The sequence below is a fragment of the Drosophila ficusphila genome, unplaced genomic scaffold (assembly GCF_018152265.1).
Source record: "Drosophila ficusphila isolate 14025-0441.05 unplaced genomic scaffold, ASM1815226v1 contig_197, whole genome shotgun sequence".
NCBI lineage: Eukaryota > Metazoa > Arthropoda > Insecta > Diptera > Drosophilidae > Drosophila > Drosophila ficusphila.
In genome coordinates, this window is record NW_025064091.1 from 4,044,839 (window position 1) to 4,063,550 (window position 18,712).

At 46.1% G+C, this 18,712-nt stretch overlaps 4 protein-coding genes across 6 annotated transcripts in view; 3 read left to right on the top strand and 1 right to left on the bottom strand.

Annotated features, from left to right (window-relative positions):
* The first annotated feature begins 228 nt into the window (after positions 1–228).
* LOC108097702 (AP-3 complex subunit delta) lies at positions 229–9,609 on the top strand. 2 transcript variants are annotated; one of them, XM_017200187.1, is made up of 13 exons: positions 229–550; positions 1,528–1,623; positions 2,589–2,717; positions 2,871–3,011; positions 3,080–3,209; positions 3,288–3,427; positions 3,806–3,879; positions 5,951–6,099; positions 6,206–6,882; positions 6,942–7,575; positions 7,635–7,781; positions 7,842–7,974; positions 8,181–9,609. In XM_017200187.1, the coding sequence occupies exons 1-13, from the start codon at positions 452–454 to the stop codon at positions 8,767–8,769; spliced, it is 3,138 nt and encodes a 1,045-aa protein (XP_017055676.1). In that variant the 5' UTR covers positions 229–451; the 3' UTR covers positions 8,770–9,609. The 2 variants fall into 2 exon arrangements, with proteins under 2 accessions (XP_017055676.1, XP_017055674.1); XM_017200185.1 differs by lacking the exon at positions 3,806–3,879 and adding an exon at positions 5,081–5,154.
* Positions 9,610–9,694: 85 nt separating this feature from the next.
* LOC108097709 (DNA topoisomerase 2-binding protein 1) lies at positions 9,695–14,526 on the bottom strand. The gene has a single exon (XM_017200197.2). The coding sequence runs from the start codon at positions 14,395–14,397 to the stop codon at positions 10,102–10,104; it is 4,296 nt and encodes a 1,431-aa protein (XP_017055686.1). The 5' UTR covers positions 14,398–14,526; the 3' UTR covers positions 9,695–10,101.
* Positions 14,527–14,832: 306 nt separating this feature from the next.
* Positions 14,833–17,902, top strand: LOC108097739 (E3 ubiquitin-protein ligase MGRN1). The gene is made up of 3 exons (XM_017200246.1): positions 14,833–16,228; positions 16,295–17,244; positions 17,308–17,902. Exons 1-3 carry the CDS (start codon positions 14,973–14,975, stop codon positions 17,475–17,477), a joined length of 2,376 nt encoding a protein of 791 aa, XP_017055735.1. The 5' UTR covers positions 14,833–14,972; the 3' UTR covers positions 17,478–17,902.
* A 519-nt stretch (positions 17,903–18,421) lies between these two features.
* Positions 18,422–18,712, top strand: part of LOC108097558 (glutamine-dependent NAD(+) synthetase) — a 35,242-nt gene continuing 34,951 nt past the window's right edge. For both annotated transcript variants that reach the window (XM_017199938.2, XM_017199939.2), the window contains exon 1: positions 18,422–18,566. The gene's annotated coding sequence lies outside the window, so the exon portion shown is untranslated. The remainder of the gene's footprint in view (positions 18,567–18,712) is intronic.

An 18,712-nucleotide genomic window follows, 5' to 3' on the forward strand; every position in this document is an offset into this window, starting at 1 on the left:
ATATTCTCACTCACTCTCTTTATCTCCCTCTCCATCTCTCTATGTATCTATCTCCCTCTCACTCTATATAAATATCACTCTCTCCCTCATACTTGCTAGCCCTCTCTCTCTCTGATTCGAACTTGTTGCTCTCAATGGTATTTAAACTCGATTGGCACAAGAGCAATCGACAGTTAGTGGCGCGACGCTCATATCGATACATCGTCGTCGAACAAGTTTTGCGGGCTTTTATCGGCCACTGCCATCTGGCCACACTACATCGATGTTTCCTTTTTGCAGCAACTTTTTGCAGAAAAAAAACGAAAACAAATCGGAAAAAGACGGAAGTTAGTGCTCTTTGCTGCCGCCGGTGATGTGCTGAAATCGCCTCACCAAAATAGTCTAAACCCGCAAGTGAATAAGCAAGTGCAATTTAAAGCAACGGCAAAAATAACAACAAAAAGCAGCAAACATGGCACTGAAGAAAGTGAAGGGTAACTTTTTCGAGCGTATGTTTGATAAAAACCTCACCGATTTGGTGCGCGGCATTAGGAACAACAAGGATAATGAGGTAAGCGTGTCTTGACGAACCGACCCACCTTTCTTCCATTCCTTTTACGACAAACCCCCCGCCCCCCGAAAAAGACCGCCCACTGCCACGCCCCCATCGCCCAGCTGTGCGTCCAATTAGAACTCGCTAATTGGCTGACAAATTTCGTTTGCATTAAGGGAATCTTATTAGAGTTTAGTTTTCGTGGTGTTCGTGTGTGAGTGAAAGTGGCTGTGTGCGTGAGTGTGCGTCGGCATCTGCCAACAATGCAAAAAGGAAAAGCAGGAAAAGCCACAGAACTGAACGTCAAAAACTCCCACCTTATTCACTCAATTAGCGGCAAGTGCTTTTATCAAATATTTACCCATGGAAAGTCCCCTGCTGATTGCGTTTTTGGTCCTTATCAGCTTGTTTGCCAGGATCAACTAACGGTACTCCCCCTCTTTCGTTGCACAGGGAGAAAAGTGTTTATGATATTTGATATGCAAAAATGCCAATTTCGAGCAAGACCATTTAGAGGTTCGTGGTTTTATTTTGCGTACACATGCACATGTTTTTGGGCAATCCTGTTTGAAAAGTAAATATTTATGTTTTTATTGTAGTTTAATTATCTCCAATGTGTTTTTATTTTGTACAAATACATTTGTAAGCTTAATCAATTCAATATGTTACTCATCGGTTGACAGGCGTTTTATGCAATTAAACAATAGCTACAAAATAAATTGAGATCTTAATTTAATACATTTTCTTCAACGAAATCAATGTTTCTAATATTTTGGTTGCAACTGTTTGATTTGGAATTTGTTTTCACTTGACTCTGCCCACGTTGCTGCGTGTGTGTTTGTGTGTGTGTGTGTGTGTGGGGGGTACATATATGTAGAACTGATAGCCCCAAGACGATTCCCAGATATGTTTGTTGTTTTATGATTCGCTGGCATTGCACATTTCGCATACCATATTATATATACACAGATTGATTGACAATAAATTCTCCGCAGGCCAAATACATATCGACGTGCATCGAGGAAATCAAACAGGAGCTGCGACAGGACAATATCAGTGTCAAGTGCAATGCGGTGGCCAAGCTGACCTACGTAAGTTCACAAACGCCCCATCCAAAACCCAATATCCAAAAACCACCCAATCAGACTTAATTCCACGCACTGGAAAACCCTGAAGATAGACTAAAAGTGAAAATGAGAATTAATTAAAATGTTTGTTAATTAATTTTCACCTAAAAAGTAATACGAGATGAATTGTAAGGTAGGAGAAAGGTTAAATTGAAATTAATTGAGAGCATCCCCTCCTTCAATTTGCCGAGAACCCAAGGGCGATTGAAATCCCCCCAAAGGAGGGCTTAGCGTTGGATTACAAAAAAAAAAAAAAAAAAAAAAGGGGATGCAGTGTGCATGTCCTGGAATCTGGTTGCAGCCATTCAAAGTCGACGAAGTGCCTGCCTTCTGGCTGCACTTGATGCAAATTGCCTGAGGTGCGGGGTCCTTGTAGGCAAGTGTGACAATAAGGACGAAAACAGCAACAGCCATAAAATAACAACTGAATCGGCGAAAACAAGGGGAGCGGCTACAAAGCCCTCCACCCACACAACAACCAACTAACAAGCGATCCGAAAGATGCCACTAACACATCATATATGGGCTTTCACAATTGTGGTACAAATATTAGGGATCCAAAAGAAAACATTAATTTTTTAATTAAATACAATGCAGTACTCTGTCTAAAAGTACCTGTATAACAATGCATAGCTTTGTTAAATTTCTTTTAGTTAAAACAATTTAAAGAAATACATTTATAAAAGATAATGTTTCCCTACAAAGATCATATTTTAAGCTACGACCATTATTTTACCCTCCATCGTAAAGTAGGAAAGCGAGCTGCAGCGAAAGAGATTTCAATGCTAACGAGTCCTTGAGCATCTCCTGCACACATATTTAATAAGCACACATCCACACGAGGACCTCATGCCATTTTGCGACCCATTCGTTTGCACAAAATCAGCAGAAAATGTTAATATTTATTGATTCGATTTCCACTTGGACAGATACAAATGCTGGGCTACGACATCTCCTGGGCAGGCTTCAACATCATCGAGGTGATGAGCTCATCCAGATTCACCTGCAAGCGAATTGGCTACCTGGCGGCCAGTCAATGTTTTCATCCGGATAGTGAGGTAGATAATTAATCCATAGTATCCTAAAAAGTCTATTAACTACATTCATAATGATTTAACTCTGTTCTGCATTTGAAGTCAATTACAAAACTTAATTTACCAATTCATATTGCAACATGTTAATGATTTATTTGGATTTGATTTGTTTTTAAGCTACTCATGCTGACTACGAATATGATACGCAAGGATCTCAACTCACAGAACCAATATGATGCCGGTGTGGCGCTGAGTGGTTTAAGCTGCTTTATATCTCCCGATCTGTCCCGCGATTTGGCCAATGATATTATGACACTGGTATGTAGCAATCCTATAATAACTTTCCTATATATTTCTAATTTATTTTGCTAATTTGTATTAAACAGATGAGCTCAACAAAACCGTATCTGCGCATGAAAGCCGTCCTTATGATGTATAAAGTATTTTTACGCTACCCCGAAGCTTTGAGACCTGCATTTCCCAAACTCAAGGAGAAACTGGAAGATCCAGATCCAGGTTTAAACAAAAACAGACAATTTGAATGCTTTTAACATGGAATTTTATTATATGCATTTCTTTTTTCCATTTTTTTAGGTGTTCAATCAGCTGCCGTGAATGTTATTTGTGAATTAGCGCGTAAGAATCCAAAAAACTACCTTCCGCTGGCGCCGATCTTCTTCAAGCTGATGACCACATCGACCAACAACTGGATGCTGATCAAGATCATCAAGCTGGTGAGTGATGATCCACCTCACTGTCCACCGAAAAGATTCACGTTTATTACTTAACTCCTAAGTTCTTACGTTCTAAGTCTATATCTTTTCGTTTCTGTTTGTTCATGGACAAACACCGATTTCTTTTGCTGTATATGTATATATACGTATACTTTTATATACGACAATGAATTTTTGTCTAACAAAAAGTTAATTAACACTACAACTACTCCTCCCCCTCTCCTCCCTCTGCTCCCGCTCCAAAAAAAAAAAAACAAACAAACAAAAAAATATATATAAAATAAATACAAACCACTCCAAAAAAAAAAAACAAAAAACGAAAATAATAATACTAATGAAAATCGAATGAAATGCCAAATAAAATCGAATGAATTTTAGTTCGCGAGCCTCACGACAATTGAACCGGCGCTGGGACGCAAATTGACTCAGCCCCTAATTGAAATTATTTCCAGGTTTTTATCGGCGCGCTTTTATTTAATCAGACCAACGACAAATCCAATCCAGAAACTTAATCAAAACCAGCACGCGCTTTGATTTTCTCTAAAGCATTTTACTATTTACAATTTAGTTATTGAACAACCCTTTTATGTTTCGTTCGTATATATTTTGGACTCATAATTGTTTAAATGGAAGCAACACAGATATTGTAAAGCCCAAGTAATTATTTTGTTGATTCAATTGGTTTATTCACGGCGAATCTGTCAAAGGATAAGGAGTATTTGTCAAACTAATCCCTAAAATACTTCATCCTTTACGGTTTTGCCACCTTAAACAACACCTTTAACTTGAATTCCTTCACACATTCAAAACCCATGAGCGTCGTAATTGGTGATTATTGATCATAATTGTATTCAAATTACCCAAATTGACTTTGCATTTCAAGCACACACACACACACAATTTTTCTACACCCATGTTGATGCACATGATGTTCCTTAATCCTCAAAACGAATAAAGCTTATACAAATTAAGAAAAATACCAATTTTTAACTTTAACTTTACAATATTTGAAGTTCGAAGTTTTTTTTTAAATAATTTAAATAATCATATATGAAATAACTGTACTCAAATATAAAAAAAATTATTAAAAATTTGTTTTAAAGGAATAAAATACTAATCACAATATTGAAAAATTCTATGCAATTTTTTTAAAAAGTCTTAAAACCTTTGGCAATAAGTTTTTATTCGTTCACACCTCACTTCACCCAATCCACCAAATCGTACTCCTTTGGCTTCATTGTGTTAAAAAAAAAATGCTTAATTCGCTTGATATAACTAAAAAAAACGAAACTTTAAAACATAAAAAGTATACCAATTTAATTGTACGTTTATTTCGCTACAAAACAAAGAAAACAAACACCCAAAACCCTGAGATACTTCAAAAATATATAGACACATCATCATGAGATCCATTCCAGAAGGAAAAGGACCACACGAAGAGTAAAAACCGAAGAAAGATTGAATCAAACTCACAGCCAGTTTAAGAGAAAGAGAAATATATACTTTAGAGTTTTAATTTATGTTTTTTACCATTTTATTTTAAGTTAAGTTTTCGGTTTAGCGTTAGTTTTAGTTGTGGATAAGGACGTTGATGATTTCGATTGTATGTGAATTATAATTTTTTGCTTGTTTCTTTTCTCTTTGCATTTGCAGTTTGGCGCTTTAACCCCCTTAGAACCCCGGCTAGGAAAGAAATTAATAGAACCACTCACAAATCTAATTCATAGGCAAGTTTTAAAACCATTGCAAAACAAAACAAAAAAGAACTGAATTAAAAAAAAAAATGCGATTCCCCGAAAGTGTGTGGAAAACGATTGCAACAAAAAGCAAGGCGAACGCAAAGAATCGAAAGCAAAATGAGACCGATTAATGGCCGATAACTATCGATCGATTGACAATTGAAGCTGCTCGATGATTGTGCGAATATTATATATTAGTTTTTATTATTTAACTGTACAAATCTAGCTTCTTATGTCCGTTAACTATCTCGCTCTCTCTCTCTCTCTCTCCATCGCTCTTAACTTATGACTGTCGCCATCCTGCTTTAGTTTGTATTTGTTTTTGTTTTTGTTTTGGTTTTGTCTCGCTCTTTCTATATTTTGCATATCGATATTTTGCTTGTCGAGCACACTCATTGAGAACCAAATAACTAACTAGGATAATTGAAAAAGAAATGGAATTGAGCCGTTGCAGTTGTTGTGTTTGCTGTTGTTGGTGTATTCTTTTTGGTTGCCTCTGCTGCGTTGCTTTGCGATCTTGTGTTTTCCTACTGTCTATCGCAATAATCGCTAATTGTTATCGCTACCACTAGACTGCTATCGATATTGCTGTTGTTGTTGCCACTTGCTATTTTTGTAGTGCAATGTTTGTCGCTTTACCGCTGCTTACTCTTAATACAAGTTCCTTTTTTCTCAAACCACTTATAAAAAAAAAACCCACAAAAAAAAAACAAACGAACCACCAACAACAAAAAAAAAAACCAAAACAAATACGAACCAAAACCAAACCCAACTCACCCAACAGCACCTCGGCGATGAGTCTCCTGTACGAGTGCATCAACACGGTGATCGCGGTGCTCATCAGCATCAGCAGCGGCATGCCCAACCACAGTGCCTCCATCCAGCTCTGCGTGCAGAAGCTGCGCATCCTCATCGAGGACTCCGACCAGAATCGTAAGTATAGTAAGATTTAATAGTTCAAATATCCCTTCATTCAAGGTGGCTTGTAAGGCTCCTCCCCTATAACATCTATATTAATAACCTTTTCCTCCCTTTGCAGTGAAATATCTTGGACTGTTGGCCATGTCGAAGATCCTGAAGACGCATCCGAAGAGCGTGCAGGCGCACAAGGACCTAATCCTCGCCTGCCTGGACGACAAGGATGAGTCGATACGACTGCGTGCTTTGGATTTGCTATACGGCATGGTTTCGAAAAAGAACCTAATGGAGATTGTGAAGCGTTTACTCGGCCACATGGAACGGGCGGAGGGCTCGGCCTATCGGGACGAACTGCTGTACAAGGTGATCGAGATTTGTGCGCAGAGTTCGTACCTCTATGTGACCAACTTCGAGTGGTATCTCACGGTGCTCGTGGAGCTGATTCAGTTGGAGGCGGGCTCGCGACATGGTCGTCTGATTGCCGAGCAGCTGCTTGATGTTGCGATTCGAGTGCCTGTGGTTCGGCAATTCGCTGTTAATGAGATGACCAACCTGCTGGACACGTTCACCGTCTCGGCGCAAAGTAACTCCATGTACGAGGTGCTCTATGCCGCCGCCTGGATTGTCGGCGAATTCGCTGGCGAACTGGAGGATGCGGAGAAGACCCTAAATATCTTGCTGCGTCCAAGACAATTGCCCGGTCACATTCAGGGTGTCTATGTGCAGAATGTGATAAAGTTATTTGCTCGACTGGCCACCACGTGTTTGGAGCTGCAGGATCTTCCCGGTTTAGTGAGAGTATGTGGTTTCTTCTCCCAACGATTTCCCTATTTATTAATCGTTCTAATCCCTTGCAGCTCTGTGACCATGTGCTGGATAAGCTGCAACACTTTAATGGTTCCAGCGACATCGAAGTGCAGGAGAGAGCCAATTCCGCTTGCATGCTGATCGAAATGCTGCGCAACCAGCTTTCAACGACAGAGGACGCCATCTCCATGGAGACGACGATGACGGATGGCGGCATTCCGCCGCTGGCCATTGAGATTGTCCAGGAGATGACGCTGTTATTTGCTGGCGAACTGATTCCGGTGGCGCCCAAGGCGCAAAGGAAAGTGCCCCTGCCGGATGGCCTCGATCTGGATGAGTGGATCAATCCACCGCCGCCGGAGGATGCGGCGAGCAGTTCGTCCTCGGAGCACGACAAGGATGAGCTCTTTGTCAGCGCCTCGCAAGGCGGAACGGGAGTGGACGGCGGTGGTTCGGGGAGCGGCGGAAAGCGACGACCGAGCTTGGAACTGACTCCCGAGCAATTGGAACGCCAGCGGATGGCCCGACTCATCGAGCAGTCGAACAATCCTCACTACCTCAAGTCCACGCCAACGGCGAGTGGTGGTGGCTCAGCGAATGCGGATCAGTATGACAATATCGACGATATACCCATCACGGAGCTCCCACTGGACATGGAGGGCGTGGCCGATCTTCGAGTGGGCAGTGAGTTTGAAGCATCAACTGTGCTAATTAACTTAACTAACTATTATTCCCTTGTACAGTCACCAAGCGATCGGATAAATATCTCCAGGAGCAGCAGGCGGCGTCTCAGGGCGGCAAGGATGGCAAGAAAAAGCATAAAAAGGGCAAGAAGAGCAAAAAGGCCAAGAACAAAGTGGCCTACAACAGTAGCTCCGAATCGGAAGGTGGTAAGTTTAACCCAGCCAAGCTTATATTGGGAAATCGTACTTAATTTGCTGACTTGGCAGAGCCGAAACCCTTGCACATTGTGAACACCACGCTGGACATGCCCGAAGGTGTCTCCTTGTCGGACAGTGAGGATAAGGATGGCAGATACGACCCCAATGATCCGCATCGTGCTCTGGATATAGAACTGGATATGTAAGTTATAAATTGTTGAGTGTGTGGTATACTAAAATTATTAAAACCAAGTTAATGTGTTCATTTATTTGAAGAATATAAAAATATAGCTTTAATAATTATGAATTTTATATGTACATATAGAATTTTAAATCGAGCTTTTGAATTTTAGTTTCCTTCTACAATATCAGACTTTTAATAATGTTCTATTTCAACAATCCACACAGAACGGACTTCGAGGCGCCCGCGGTGAGGTCGTCGTCAAAGAAATCGGCGGCGGCGGGCAAGGAGAATCTCAAGGTGCCGTCAGAGTCGGCGGGCAGCAGTAGCACCTCGAAGAAGGACAGGAAAAAGGACAAAGACAAGGACAAGGAGCGAAAGGCGAAGCGGGAGAGCAAGCGGGATCGCAAGGAGGCGATAACTCCAGCCGCCCAGCCGGTGATCGATCTCATCGATGCCGATACGCCCACGGTCAGTCCCAGCCACACATCCGCCCCCAGCAACAGCAACAACGACAACAACAATAGCAACAATAGCATCCTTCCAGATGCCGCCAGGCATCACAAAAAAAAGAAGAACAAGGAGAAGTCAAGGGAAGCGGCATCGGAAGCCATCATCGATGTGCAGCTGGCGGTGGGGGATCAGGAGGATCAGGTGGCGTCCAAGGCGCACAAGAAGAAGCATAAAAAGGAGAGGTCGCAGCGCAAGGAGAAGAAGGCTTCCGAATCTGCATCTGCATCAGCATCAGCAACCGTTTTGGCCAGCGACTACGAACAGCCACTGGGAATCTCAACGCCCAGCAAAGAGATTTTTTAATTGCTAAGCTCCAAGTTCCACTATTCTAATTATTATTATTATTCTTATTATTACGATTGTCAGAACCTTGTTTAATTTTTTTGTCGCGATTCTGTCAACGCGTTTATTCAACTGAAAAGAGATGAAGCAAATTCGAGCTTTCCAATTTCGTTAAGTTGAAACAGTTGCCTCCTAACATAAAAAAAAAACTAAACAAATTATCGCTGCGATATAAAAACAAAACCAACATTGAACAAATTGAAAAGCTAACAAAAAAGAAACATAATAAACCGTATATATATATAAATAATTATTAATTTATAGAAGTGTAATTTTAACGTGTAAAATGCCGCCAGTCTGCCAATTGCGGCTTAAAAGAAGAAACAAGCGACAAACGGAAAACAGATGGATGGAAAATAAGATGATCAACTATAAATCATAGATCGATGCCACAAATCGATCCCTGTGTACTATCTATTTTTGATGAATTTGTAGCCTAGAGCATGCGATTCCACTAAAACACACCCACAAAACACAGACAATTATATACCTATAGTTATATGATATGGAATTTTATAGAGAATCCCCACACAGAACAAAGCAAACTGCATGGATTGTAAAAACAAAAAACAAATTATATATATATATATATATATATATACACGTACATGTAAACCATATGAATCAAACTTAAAGTACTGCTATACCATTAATTACTAAACAACTGAGACAAAAACGGAACAGAAGCTAAGTGAAATTATACATGCATACATGCTATATTATATACAAACACCCACACTCACACACAACCACATACAAATATATAAACGTTAAATAAAAGAAAAGTACAATACAGTTGAACACCAATTTGTTATTGCATTTACATGGGTTTAAAAGACGCCAACTAAGTATTGGGATAACATTTAAACAAAACACTCGTTTAGGGTTTCGATTTATAGTTTTATTTATTAAATACAAAAAATGGAAATTAAATAACAAAAAAAATTTAAATGAACTGATCTTTGAAAGAAATAGGAAAATTGACCAGAAAAACTTACAATATTTAATTAGCATTTAGAGCAAAACACGATTTGGTTATACATATAATGTGATTACTTATATTCTGAGTAGAATTTTCAGCCTAGAAAATATACAACATTATTAACGAAAACCAAAGAAATCCATTTTGGAATTTAAACTCTCGAAAATATAATTACAAATAATATATTAAACTAATCTAAATTCGAACCATTTGAGGATTTGAATTAAAGACTTAAATATAAATTTAGAACAGAAACAAAAAAGCAATTGAACAAAAAAAAATCGTTTATCAGATTTTAGAATACGATCCCTTTAATTGAGCTCGTATTTTTCCAGATCGGCGTCCCTGCCGTTCATCAAATAAGCATTGATTGCAATCTGGCTGAGCACCCTCACACCACACTGCTTCAGATGGGCCAGGTCCCGCGGAGAAAGCGGCGTCTTCTTCACGTCCACAAAACAATGGGTGGCCGTGGAGGCCACGGGATCGCTGGAAAACGGTGAATTCGGCTCCAGGATGGTGGCTCCACCGGCGCGCAGGACATTTTTGATGGGCGCACCACTCCGCTCATGGAGGCTGAGTATCACCCGGTGATCGGAGAAGGCACCGCCACCACCACCGCTGGCACTCAGTTCCGTGCGCCAACGATGCACTGCAGCCGCAATGGGCTCCTCCTCCGGCGCCAAAGTGGGCAGGTTCAGAGCTCTGGGATTGCCCCACTCGTAGAGGGATTCGTCCAGGAAGCTACCCCTCGCATGGCACTGCTCGATGTACTGCAGATTGAGGATCCACTTGCCGCCCGCAATGCAGGCCAGCATCTTCTCGCCGCGATTGGGCCGCTCGCACAGCAGATGCGTGCAGGATGGATCGTAGTTCACCAGGTTCTCGCACAGCTTGCCACCCAATTGGTTGATCCGCTCGATTAGCTCCGCTCGCTTCTCATCGTCGCTGCAGGAGATGCTGAAGCAGGGAATTCCACGGTACTGCATCTTGGGCGAGGCACCCGAGGATCGCCGCTTGGCCGCATGAAACTCGGCGGGATCGCGCCAATCCACCATGTCCTCGGTGTTGAGGGCGAATCCCTCCGATTCGAAGGGCTGGACGTACTGCACCTCGCTCTCGGCGCACTCCATGTTGCTATCGTGGCTGCGCTTCAAGCTATTCCGCCGCGACTCGCAGTTCTTTAGGTAATCCGTGATCTGCTTCACATCTGGCGCCACCACGGGCACCGACGACTCCTCGAAGCTGATCTTATCGAAGTTTATGGTGCTCTGACCCTCGTCGCCAACAAGTGCTCCTCCCGATCCTCCCGATCGTCGGGAAGTGGATGCCTCTTCTGCTGCTGCGGCGGATCCAGTTGCCTCTGCTCCTGGACTTTGTGTGCTCGGGACAAAAGGTGATTGTGTTCCGGTGCGCGGTGAGCCCGTGGAAAGCCGCAGAGGCGTCTTCTTGCCCACCGACAACTTGGGTGTTTTGGGTGACCTCCCAAAGTCGAGTTTAGTGGCTTGAGTTCTCGTCGGCGGCTTCTTCTTCTGCGTGCTTGGTGGCTCCTGTCTTTCCTGCGGCTCAACTTCATCATCATACTCAATGCCCAGCGTTTCGCAGGTGATCCGCATCACTCTCTTCCTGATGACGGCCAACGGAGTGTCCGGTTTGATTTTCTGGGTTGGCAGGCGCCAGCGCCGCTCGAAGTCGTCGGCCATCCGCTGCTGGAACTCCGGAGTGAGGCAAAAATCGGGAATACCAGGCACTGGACGGGGATTCTTGCGACTGACTGGAGTACAAGCCTGCCGCCGAATGCGTTCCAACTCGGGTGTTTGGTTCTCGCGCATCTCGCGGATTATCTGGCGCACGCAATCCTTGCCTTCCTGGGTGTCCAAACGCTCGACGAACTGCTCCAGGAAGTCAAAGTTATAGCGCTGTGCACCCACCTGGCTCAGCGGAGTGCAAGGTGAGTCTGGTGAGGATGTGGAGCTGCCGCTCCGATGACGAACACTGCCTCCTGGAATCCCAGCCAATTCGGAAACCCTTCTATTTCGCAGTGGCGTTAATTCCGGAGCTGCTGCCACTGGTGTGGCAGGAGCAATTGGCATGCCACTTGCCTCCGGTTGGTTCTCCGCCTCCTCCCCTCTGAAGGACACCTCCGGTGGCGCCACCAATGTCGCCTCCTCCTGTCGCCTTGGCGTTCGGCTGTTACTCTCCCTCAAACGAGGCGATGTGGGGAAGTCCTCGGGACTCTTGCCCACCAAATGGCCCACGTAGGGCAGCTTCTGGCCCGTGCGGGCGCACTGCACCAGCCACTCGGATGTGACCACCGGATACTGCCATTTGATGGCACCCTCGTACTTGGAGCCCTCGGCACTGGGACAGACCAGCAGCGGTTTCTCCTTCTTGATGAAGGTCTTGTTTACAGAGGCGCCCAGCAACTCGGCCACCGCATTGATGAAGTCCCGCTCCAATCCCGCATAGATGGACACCACAATGGTCATGCCCCTGAGCGGCTGAAGCAGTGCAGCAACGGGCACGGGTTTGTGGTAGTACTCCAACGGCAGCAACGTGTTCTTCTTCATGCAGCTCTCGAGGAACAGTTCGGTGACCACATGGCGCGCCTTCAATGGCAGCTCCTCTGCATCGAAGGCCACCTCAAAGCTGACGATGGCAAAGTCCACCTCATCCGCGAAGCTGGAGGGGACCAGCAAGCCCTGGGCTGTTTCGCATTCGGCCAGGAGATGATTGTAGAACTCCTCGTTGAAGCAATCCTTGTGCACATACACCGACAGACCCGAAAAGTAGTCCAGCTTCTCGAAATCAATGGACAGCGTGCTGGCACTCATATCGGGAATTGGTAGAGCTGCCGGGGGGTTTGGAGTGGCTATGGAGTTCCGTTGGCGTATCTCCATTTGCGTGGAACTCGCCGCTGGATGGAGGAGACTCATATCCGCCGGCGGCAGTTGCGCCACTGCTCCTTGATCCTGCGAGTACTGATCCAGCAGGTGGTGATCCGGCTCCTCCTGTTCCTGCTGACGCACCTGCTCCGGTTCCTGGTCGAAGAGCTTCTTCTTGATGGGCAACGTGGGCTGCTTGAAGCTGTGGTTCATCGAGCGCAGTGTTCGCTTGCTGGCCGGCGAGGCGACATCAGGTTCTCGGTTCTGTGGCAGCGACACTCGATGCACCAGCTCACTGACCACGCGTCCAGCGCGTATGCTCTCCAGCAGCCAATCCAGGCGCACCACATGAACCGAACTCATGAGGCCATCGCGCTGCCATTGCCTATACTCGGCGTCATCCAGTTGACCCACAATGATGTGGGAGATCCCCTCATTGGCTTCATCGTAGCGAGTGGCTCCTCCGGTGTTCAGCACCCTGTTGAGTTTCTCCCGCTCCTCGGAGCGAAAGCCACTTAAGTAGACACAACAGCCGTCGAGAAAGGAGCCCGCCTTCTTGGCCTGCCGCGGACAAATCTCGGCCAGCACCTGCTGATAGTTCCGGCCACTGCTGGTGGCCTGTTTGAGCAGCTCCTTGGCGGGCGAATTGCTACCCAGGCTGCCGAGCGTTTCGTTCACGGTGGTCAGATCGCTGCCCATGCGCCGCGAACCGGATACGAAGCTAATCCTCGAGAGATCCGAGAGCTGCGTTTGATTTTGATCGGAGCTTGCACTCGCCGTCGATCGGTTGTGCTTCGTGGGCGTGGAGGCCTTCTTGCCTGGACGCACTTCATAGTCCTTGGTGGGCAGAGCATAGCCGCGATTCGAGCTATCGAAGATCCACTCCGGCAGCAGGACATCCTTCTTGTAGCGTACGGCCGCCTTGTACTTTTCCGTGTCCGTTTTCGACTGCTCCGTGATGACAATGTCCACCACTTGGGAGCGAAAGGCGCGATGATAGATGCCGCCATTCTCGTTGACCAGACGCATCACCTGATCCTTGCGCGCCACATCCAGACCGCTGCAGGTGATGTTCGCCCCGAAGAACGTGGGCAGGCGGTACTTGTCGAAGTCGGGATCCGTGGCTCTGATACCTTCGCGCTGGCTGCGGCGACTCTGATCCCAGACGTACTGCACCCAGTCGACGTGCATCACGGGCACTCCGTTTAGCGTTGCCTGTTCGTATTTGCTCGACTTGATGGTGTTCGAGATGAGGTGTGTGGTGCGATGGCCGAAACTCTGGAAGTAGACGCCGCCCATCCAGTTGATGAGCCTGCTCAGTTCCTCCTTCTTTTGGGGCGTTATTCCCGTGGCCGAGATCTGCAGATCCCGCATGGCCGTGGTGTAGATGGCACTGCTGCCCTGGGGAATGGGTTCGTCGTGGCGCAGGCAAGTTATCAAGCAGGGTGGCCCCAAAATCAGGGCCTTCGTCTGCTTCAATTGATCGAAGAAGTCTCCGTCGAATTGGGCCAACACAAAGACATCCTTTTTGGTCAGATTGCCAGCTGCTATCAGGGGATAGCCCTCGCTGGGCTTTATTTGCCGGACTTGCGTTTCCGCCAGGTGCTCGCCAACAAGTTCCAGCGCCGCCTCGAATTGTTCGAGGATGTCCGCATCCTGGTCACTGCCACCCGGCTTCAGGTTGTTTACGAAGTACGCGCAAATGGACTCGTCCATGCTCATGGTGGCCGTGCGTGTGTTTTGTTCCGTGTTTCTTGGCGAATTGGTTTTTTTTTTCGCACTTTTCCTTGTTTTCTTACGCTATTTTGGCGCCGTTTGTTGTTGCTTTGATTTTGTTGGCAACGCACGCTGTCAGTTAGTTGGCAATGCGGGTTTGAATAGTCCGGCAACGCCGATTGCTGTTTGGTACATTAGGTATCTTTCTTGAGTACAAAAGTAAAATCATTTGAATAAGGTTTTATATATTGTACCATAAGCATTTACAATTATCCACGTTTCTAAATGTTTTTGTTCAATTATAAAAAAGATCACAGTCCAATTCACTTACATTAGGCGCTGTTTTAAGCCAATTCAAGTGGTGAAACCGTTATAAATGTTAAGACAGCGATACATTTATATGTTGATAGAAAGATAATTCGATACCAAACTTATTATCGATAACACTCACCGTCGATGGCTTAGCAGCTCTAAAAGAAAGGAAAAGAAAATAGAATAATAAAACAGAGAAAACCATAAGCTGCACGGGATCGCATTGGATTGGATATCGAGGGCATCTGGTGACCAGTTTCCGTTTCCCAATGGGCAACTTTGTGAGCAGGCAGAATGCGGCGGTCGAGGAGGCGGATCCGAGCATTAACAATGCCTACAAGTATCCACCGCGGATGGGAAACTTCTTCGGAACGCACTTCATCATGGGCGGTGAGCGTTTCGACACGCCCCAACCGGAATCGTATCTGTTCGGCGAAAATGCGGATCTGAATTTCCTGGGCAATCGTCCGACGGCCTTCCCGTATCCACCGCCGCAGGCCAATGAACCAACGAAGACCCTGAAAAGTCTTGTCAACATTCGCAAGGAATCTGTGCGCTTTGTTAAGACACTGAACGACAAGAAAATGAGCGTAATCGAAAAGCCCAAGATGAAGGAGATCGATCGGGATCTGGACCTCGACAAGGAGAAGTCCAACGTAACCATCGAGGATGTGGACGGAAATGTCCTGTGCTCCATGGGCTTGGGTGGCGGCGATGTCGATTTGTCGCCTCCACCGCCGCCCTGCTCCTACAACATCGAGTTCACCTTCGACTCGGACGCCAAGTGCGCCATTACCATCTACTATTTTTGCTCGGAGGACGTGAGTCCCAGCGGAGTGACTCTGGTGCCGCGCGAGGGTCTCACCTCGGAGACGTACCACTACGAGAAGGGCATCAACCAGTGCTTCTCGCAGCCGTCGCACGTCTTCAACCCACAGCAGATGCCCGAGGATGAATTGGGCTACAGTCCGGGCAGGGAGCAGTATCCGGTGGCCATCCATTGCGTGGTGGAGGAGGGCAGCGACGAGTGTCGTCAGTCGCACACTACCATCTGTGTGATCGATCATCATCCGGAGAACGGCAGCTATGTGCTGCGTGCCCTCAAGCAAAAGATCTTCGTGGATGGCTTGTGCTATTTGCTGCAGGAGATCTATGGCATCGAGAACAAGGCGGTGAACAAGACTTCACTGGACGAGGAGATCGACGATCATGGCAGCGAGTGCGTTATCTGCATGAGTGAGACCAGGGACACGCTGATCCTGCCGTGCCGACATCTCTGCTTGTGCAATTCGTGCGCGGATTCGCTGCGCTATCAGGCCAACAACTGTCCCATTTGCCGGGCACCATTCCGAGCTCTGCTGCAGATACGAGCGGTGCAGAAGGGCATAAGCACGCATGTGCTGCACCAGAATACGCCCACATCGACGGCCGGGGAACCAGCGCCGGTGGATCTGCCGCCGGGCTATGTTCCCGTCTCTCTAATCGAGGCGCTCAACGGACCACCGCAATATGTGGCCAGGGCAAGGTGGGCTAGGGATTCTTCATGACCAAAAAACTATGCTCACATCTTGTTTATTGTATTCCCTTTTAGAACCAGCGAACACGACATCACCGACTCCGCTGCCACAGTGGCCGCATCGACCATGACCAGTGCCGACATCAAGGCCACTTCGCCCATCAAATCGAATAGCCAGCGCCGGCCGAAGATCAAGAAGAACGCCTCGACCTGCACGTCGACCAGTGAGGTGGGCACCATTACCAACCAATCTGGTGGCGGCGGCGGCGGCAATGGCTCATCCACACACTCGGTGGAGATCGAAAGCGATCCGAAAAAGTCCAGCACGGCCACCTGTACTTCGCCCACTCTGGGGGCATCCACTTCGCCGGAACCAAAACAGGACAAGCTGCAGATCGTCAACGAGCGCAAGTATCCGCGATCGACGGCTGGATCCGGTGGCGATGGCTCCGCGGGCACCGATGACGATGTGGACAGCGAGAACGAGAAGCTGTCGCCGCTACTTTCGCCGGGCAGCAAGAGCAAGAACATGTCCAGCAAATCGCTGAAGCAGGTGGTTGCCTGCCTGGAGGCGGATGATGTCGATAAGAGTGGCGGCTCCACGGATGGTGGATCCACGGAGGAGTCCAGCCTGAAAAAGAGCGCATCGCTGAAGCGCACCAAACCGAGGCCAGAACTCACCGGAGGCACTGCACCGTCGCCCTCGGAAGCAGCGGCCGAGGATTCGGATTACTACACGCCGGAAGATACTCAAAACTCGATATTGAGCCCACTGTGCCCCACGGAGCGAGCCAAGAGCGGTGATCCCCTGGGCGCTGGCAGCTGTGGCAATGGCGGCTTGGGCGTTGGCCGGAGCTCGGGTTCGGTGGGCGGACCAGCTGGCGTGGGACCGGTCGTCGTGGGATTCAGCAGTGCGGTGAAGAAGAACCTGCACAAGAAGTCCACCTCGGTGGGCAACATGGTGGGCTCCGGTTCGGTGGCCACGGTCGTCGACTTAAAGTCCAACAACGTGAGCTCACTTCCAGGTGAATAGTTTTTTTGTGTTCAATCAGTTTTACTTGTGTTTAAACCAATACATTCTTATCCAGACATGTTGGACAGCCCTATTAGCGGCAACTCGGCCTCGACGCGCAGCTCTAGCGATAGCTACTCCTCCAGCTCGTCCACCAAGCAGCTGCTCAGCTCCAATCCGACCACCACGGCGGCCAACATAATCGTGGATGACAAGACCGCTCTGCAGAATGCCGTCAATGTTTAGAGCCGGCCTCAATTGAATTTCGCGGAATTATTGCGTTTCGTTTTCTCGTTTTAGCCTTGCGTTTACTCTATTTATTCGTAGTCACCTAGATTTAGTTAAATCAATGCCGCTTCCCCGACCACAGGAACAAATATTATGAGCATGATCGTTGAGAAGGGGTATAGTTATGGCCAGGATGTGATGAGCAGGATGAGAAGAAAGATGAGGAGGAGGAGGGCCACCAGGACACAACACTTAACCAGTATACAGTATACACACACCACACACCACAGACACACACACGGTATGACACACGTCCCGCATGCATGTGTACGTAGTTTAATCTAGTATAATGGCTTGGGTATATAACAAAATAAATTAAATCAAATAAACAATGGCGCCTAGGGCGCTGCATTCCAAAATATAAATCAAAATTAAAGTATTAATATCGAATGGTTTACTTATTTCAATTTCTTGTATGCAAATTTAAGAAATTGAGTATTGTAACTGAACTTTATTCCACCACTTTGATCATTTTTCCAAATAAAGAATTGACATTAACTAAACTTGTACTCATATTATAATTTCACTTAAAATTTAACTTAACTCAACACAAATTTCTTTTATTTCAATCCTGTGATTGATTACGTATACGTTATATAGAAATTATATGAAGTTTTTAAGGAAACATAAATATCACGTATACGTAACTGGTTAAAAATATATTTCACTCTTTTCCAAATTCGTAGTTGTATATTATTTGATTGTTGAAAGTATAAATATTAAAATTTTAAACCTTAAATTTAAATGAAAGTTACTGGCTTTAAATAAAGTGCAATAACAATTCAAATAACAATTGATTTATATTTGAAAATAGCGAACAATTGTACGCTATCGATAACACCGCTGGCCACCCTCACCATCGAAAGCTCCCGATAGAATGCAATCGCTGGCACTGCCATCACTAGAGGTCACTCTTGCAATTGGGCAATAATTTGTTTACCTTTCGCCAGTTTAAACTTTTCGGTGGTTTTCGAGCGGTAAAGTGACAGAGAAGGCGCGTGGTGAATTGTGCGAAGGATCGGAGGGACGCCAGTTGTTTTGCCGGAGGTACGTTATACAGGACTTTATCGTCCTGCGGCCACAATCCTTTCACCCAATCCGTTCGCCCACCGATTGCCGGACATGTGCGTAATTGATTTTTCGGTCAGCGGTCAAGCATTATTTATTTACCAAACTTCGAAGAAGCCCCTCGA

What these genes read in the sequence shown, in the direction of transcription:
- LOC108097709 (XM_017200197.2), bottom strand. Translation starts at nt 14,397, where the DNA reads ATGAGCATGGACGAGTCCATTTGCGCGTACTTCGTAAACAACCTGAAG.
- LOC108097702 (XM_017200187.1), top strand. Translation starts at nt 452, where the DNA reads ATGGCACTGAAGAAAGTGAAGGGTAACTTTTTCGAGCGTATGTTTGAT. An exon ending in GTTTTCATCCGGATAGTGAG is followed by an intron (nt 2,718 to 2,870) that starts GTAGATAATTAA and finishes TTTGTTTTTAAG; the next exon opens with CTACTCATGCTGACTACGAA. An exon ending in TGATCAAGATCATCAAGCTG is followed by an intron (nt 3,428 to 3,805) that starts GTGAGTGATGAT and finishes AATGAATTTTAG; the next exon opens with TTCGCGAGCCTCACGACAAT.
- LOC108097739 (XM_017200246.1), top strand. Translation starts at nt 14,973, where the DNA reads ATGGGCAACTTTGTGAGCAGGCAGAATGCGGCGGTCGAGGAGGCGGAT. An exon ending in CAATATGTGGCCAGGGCAAG is followed by an intron (nt 16,229 to 16,294) that starts GTGGGCTAGGGA and finishes ATTCCCTTTTAG; the next exon opens with AACCAGCGAACACGACATCA. An exon ending in CAACGTGAGCTCACTTCCAG is followed by an intron (nt 17,245 to 17,307) that starts GTGAATAGTTTT and finishes ATTCTTATCCAG; the next exon opens with ACATGTTGGACAGCCCTATT.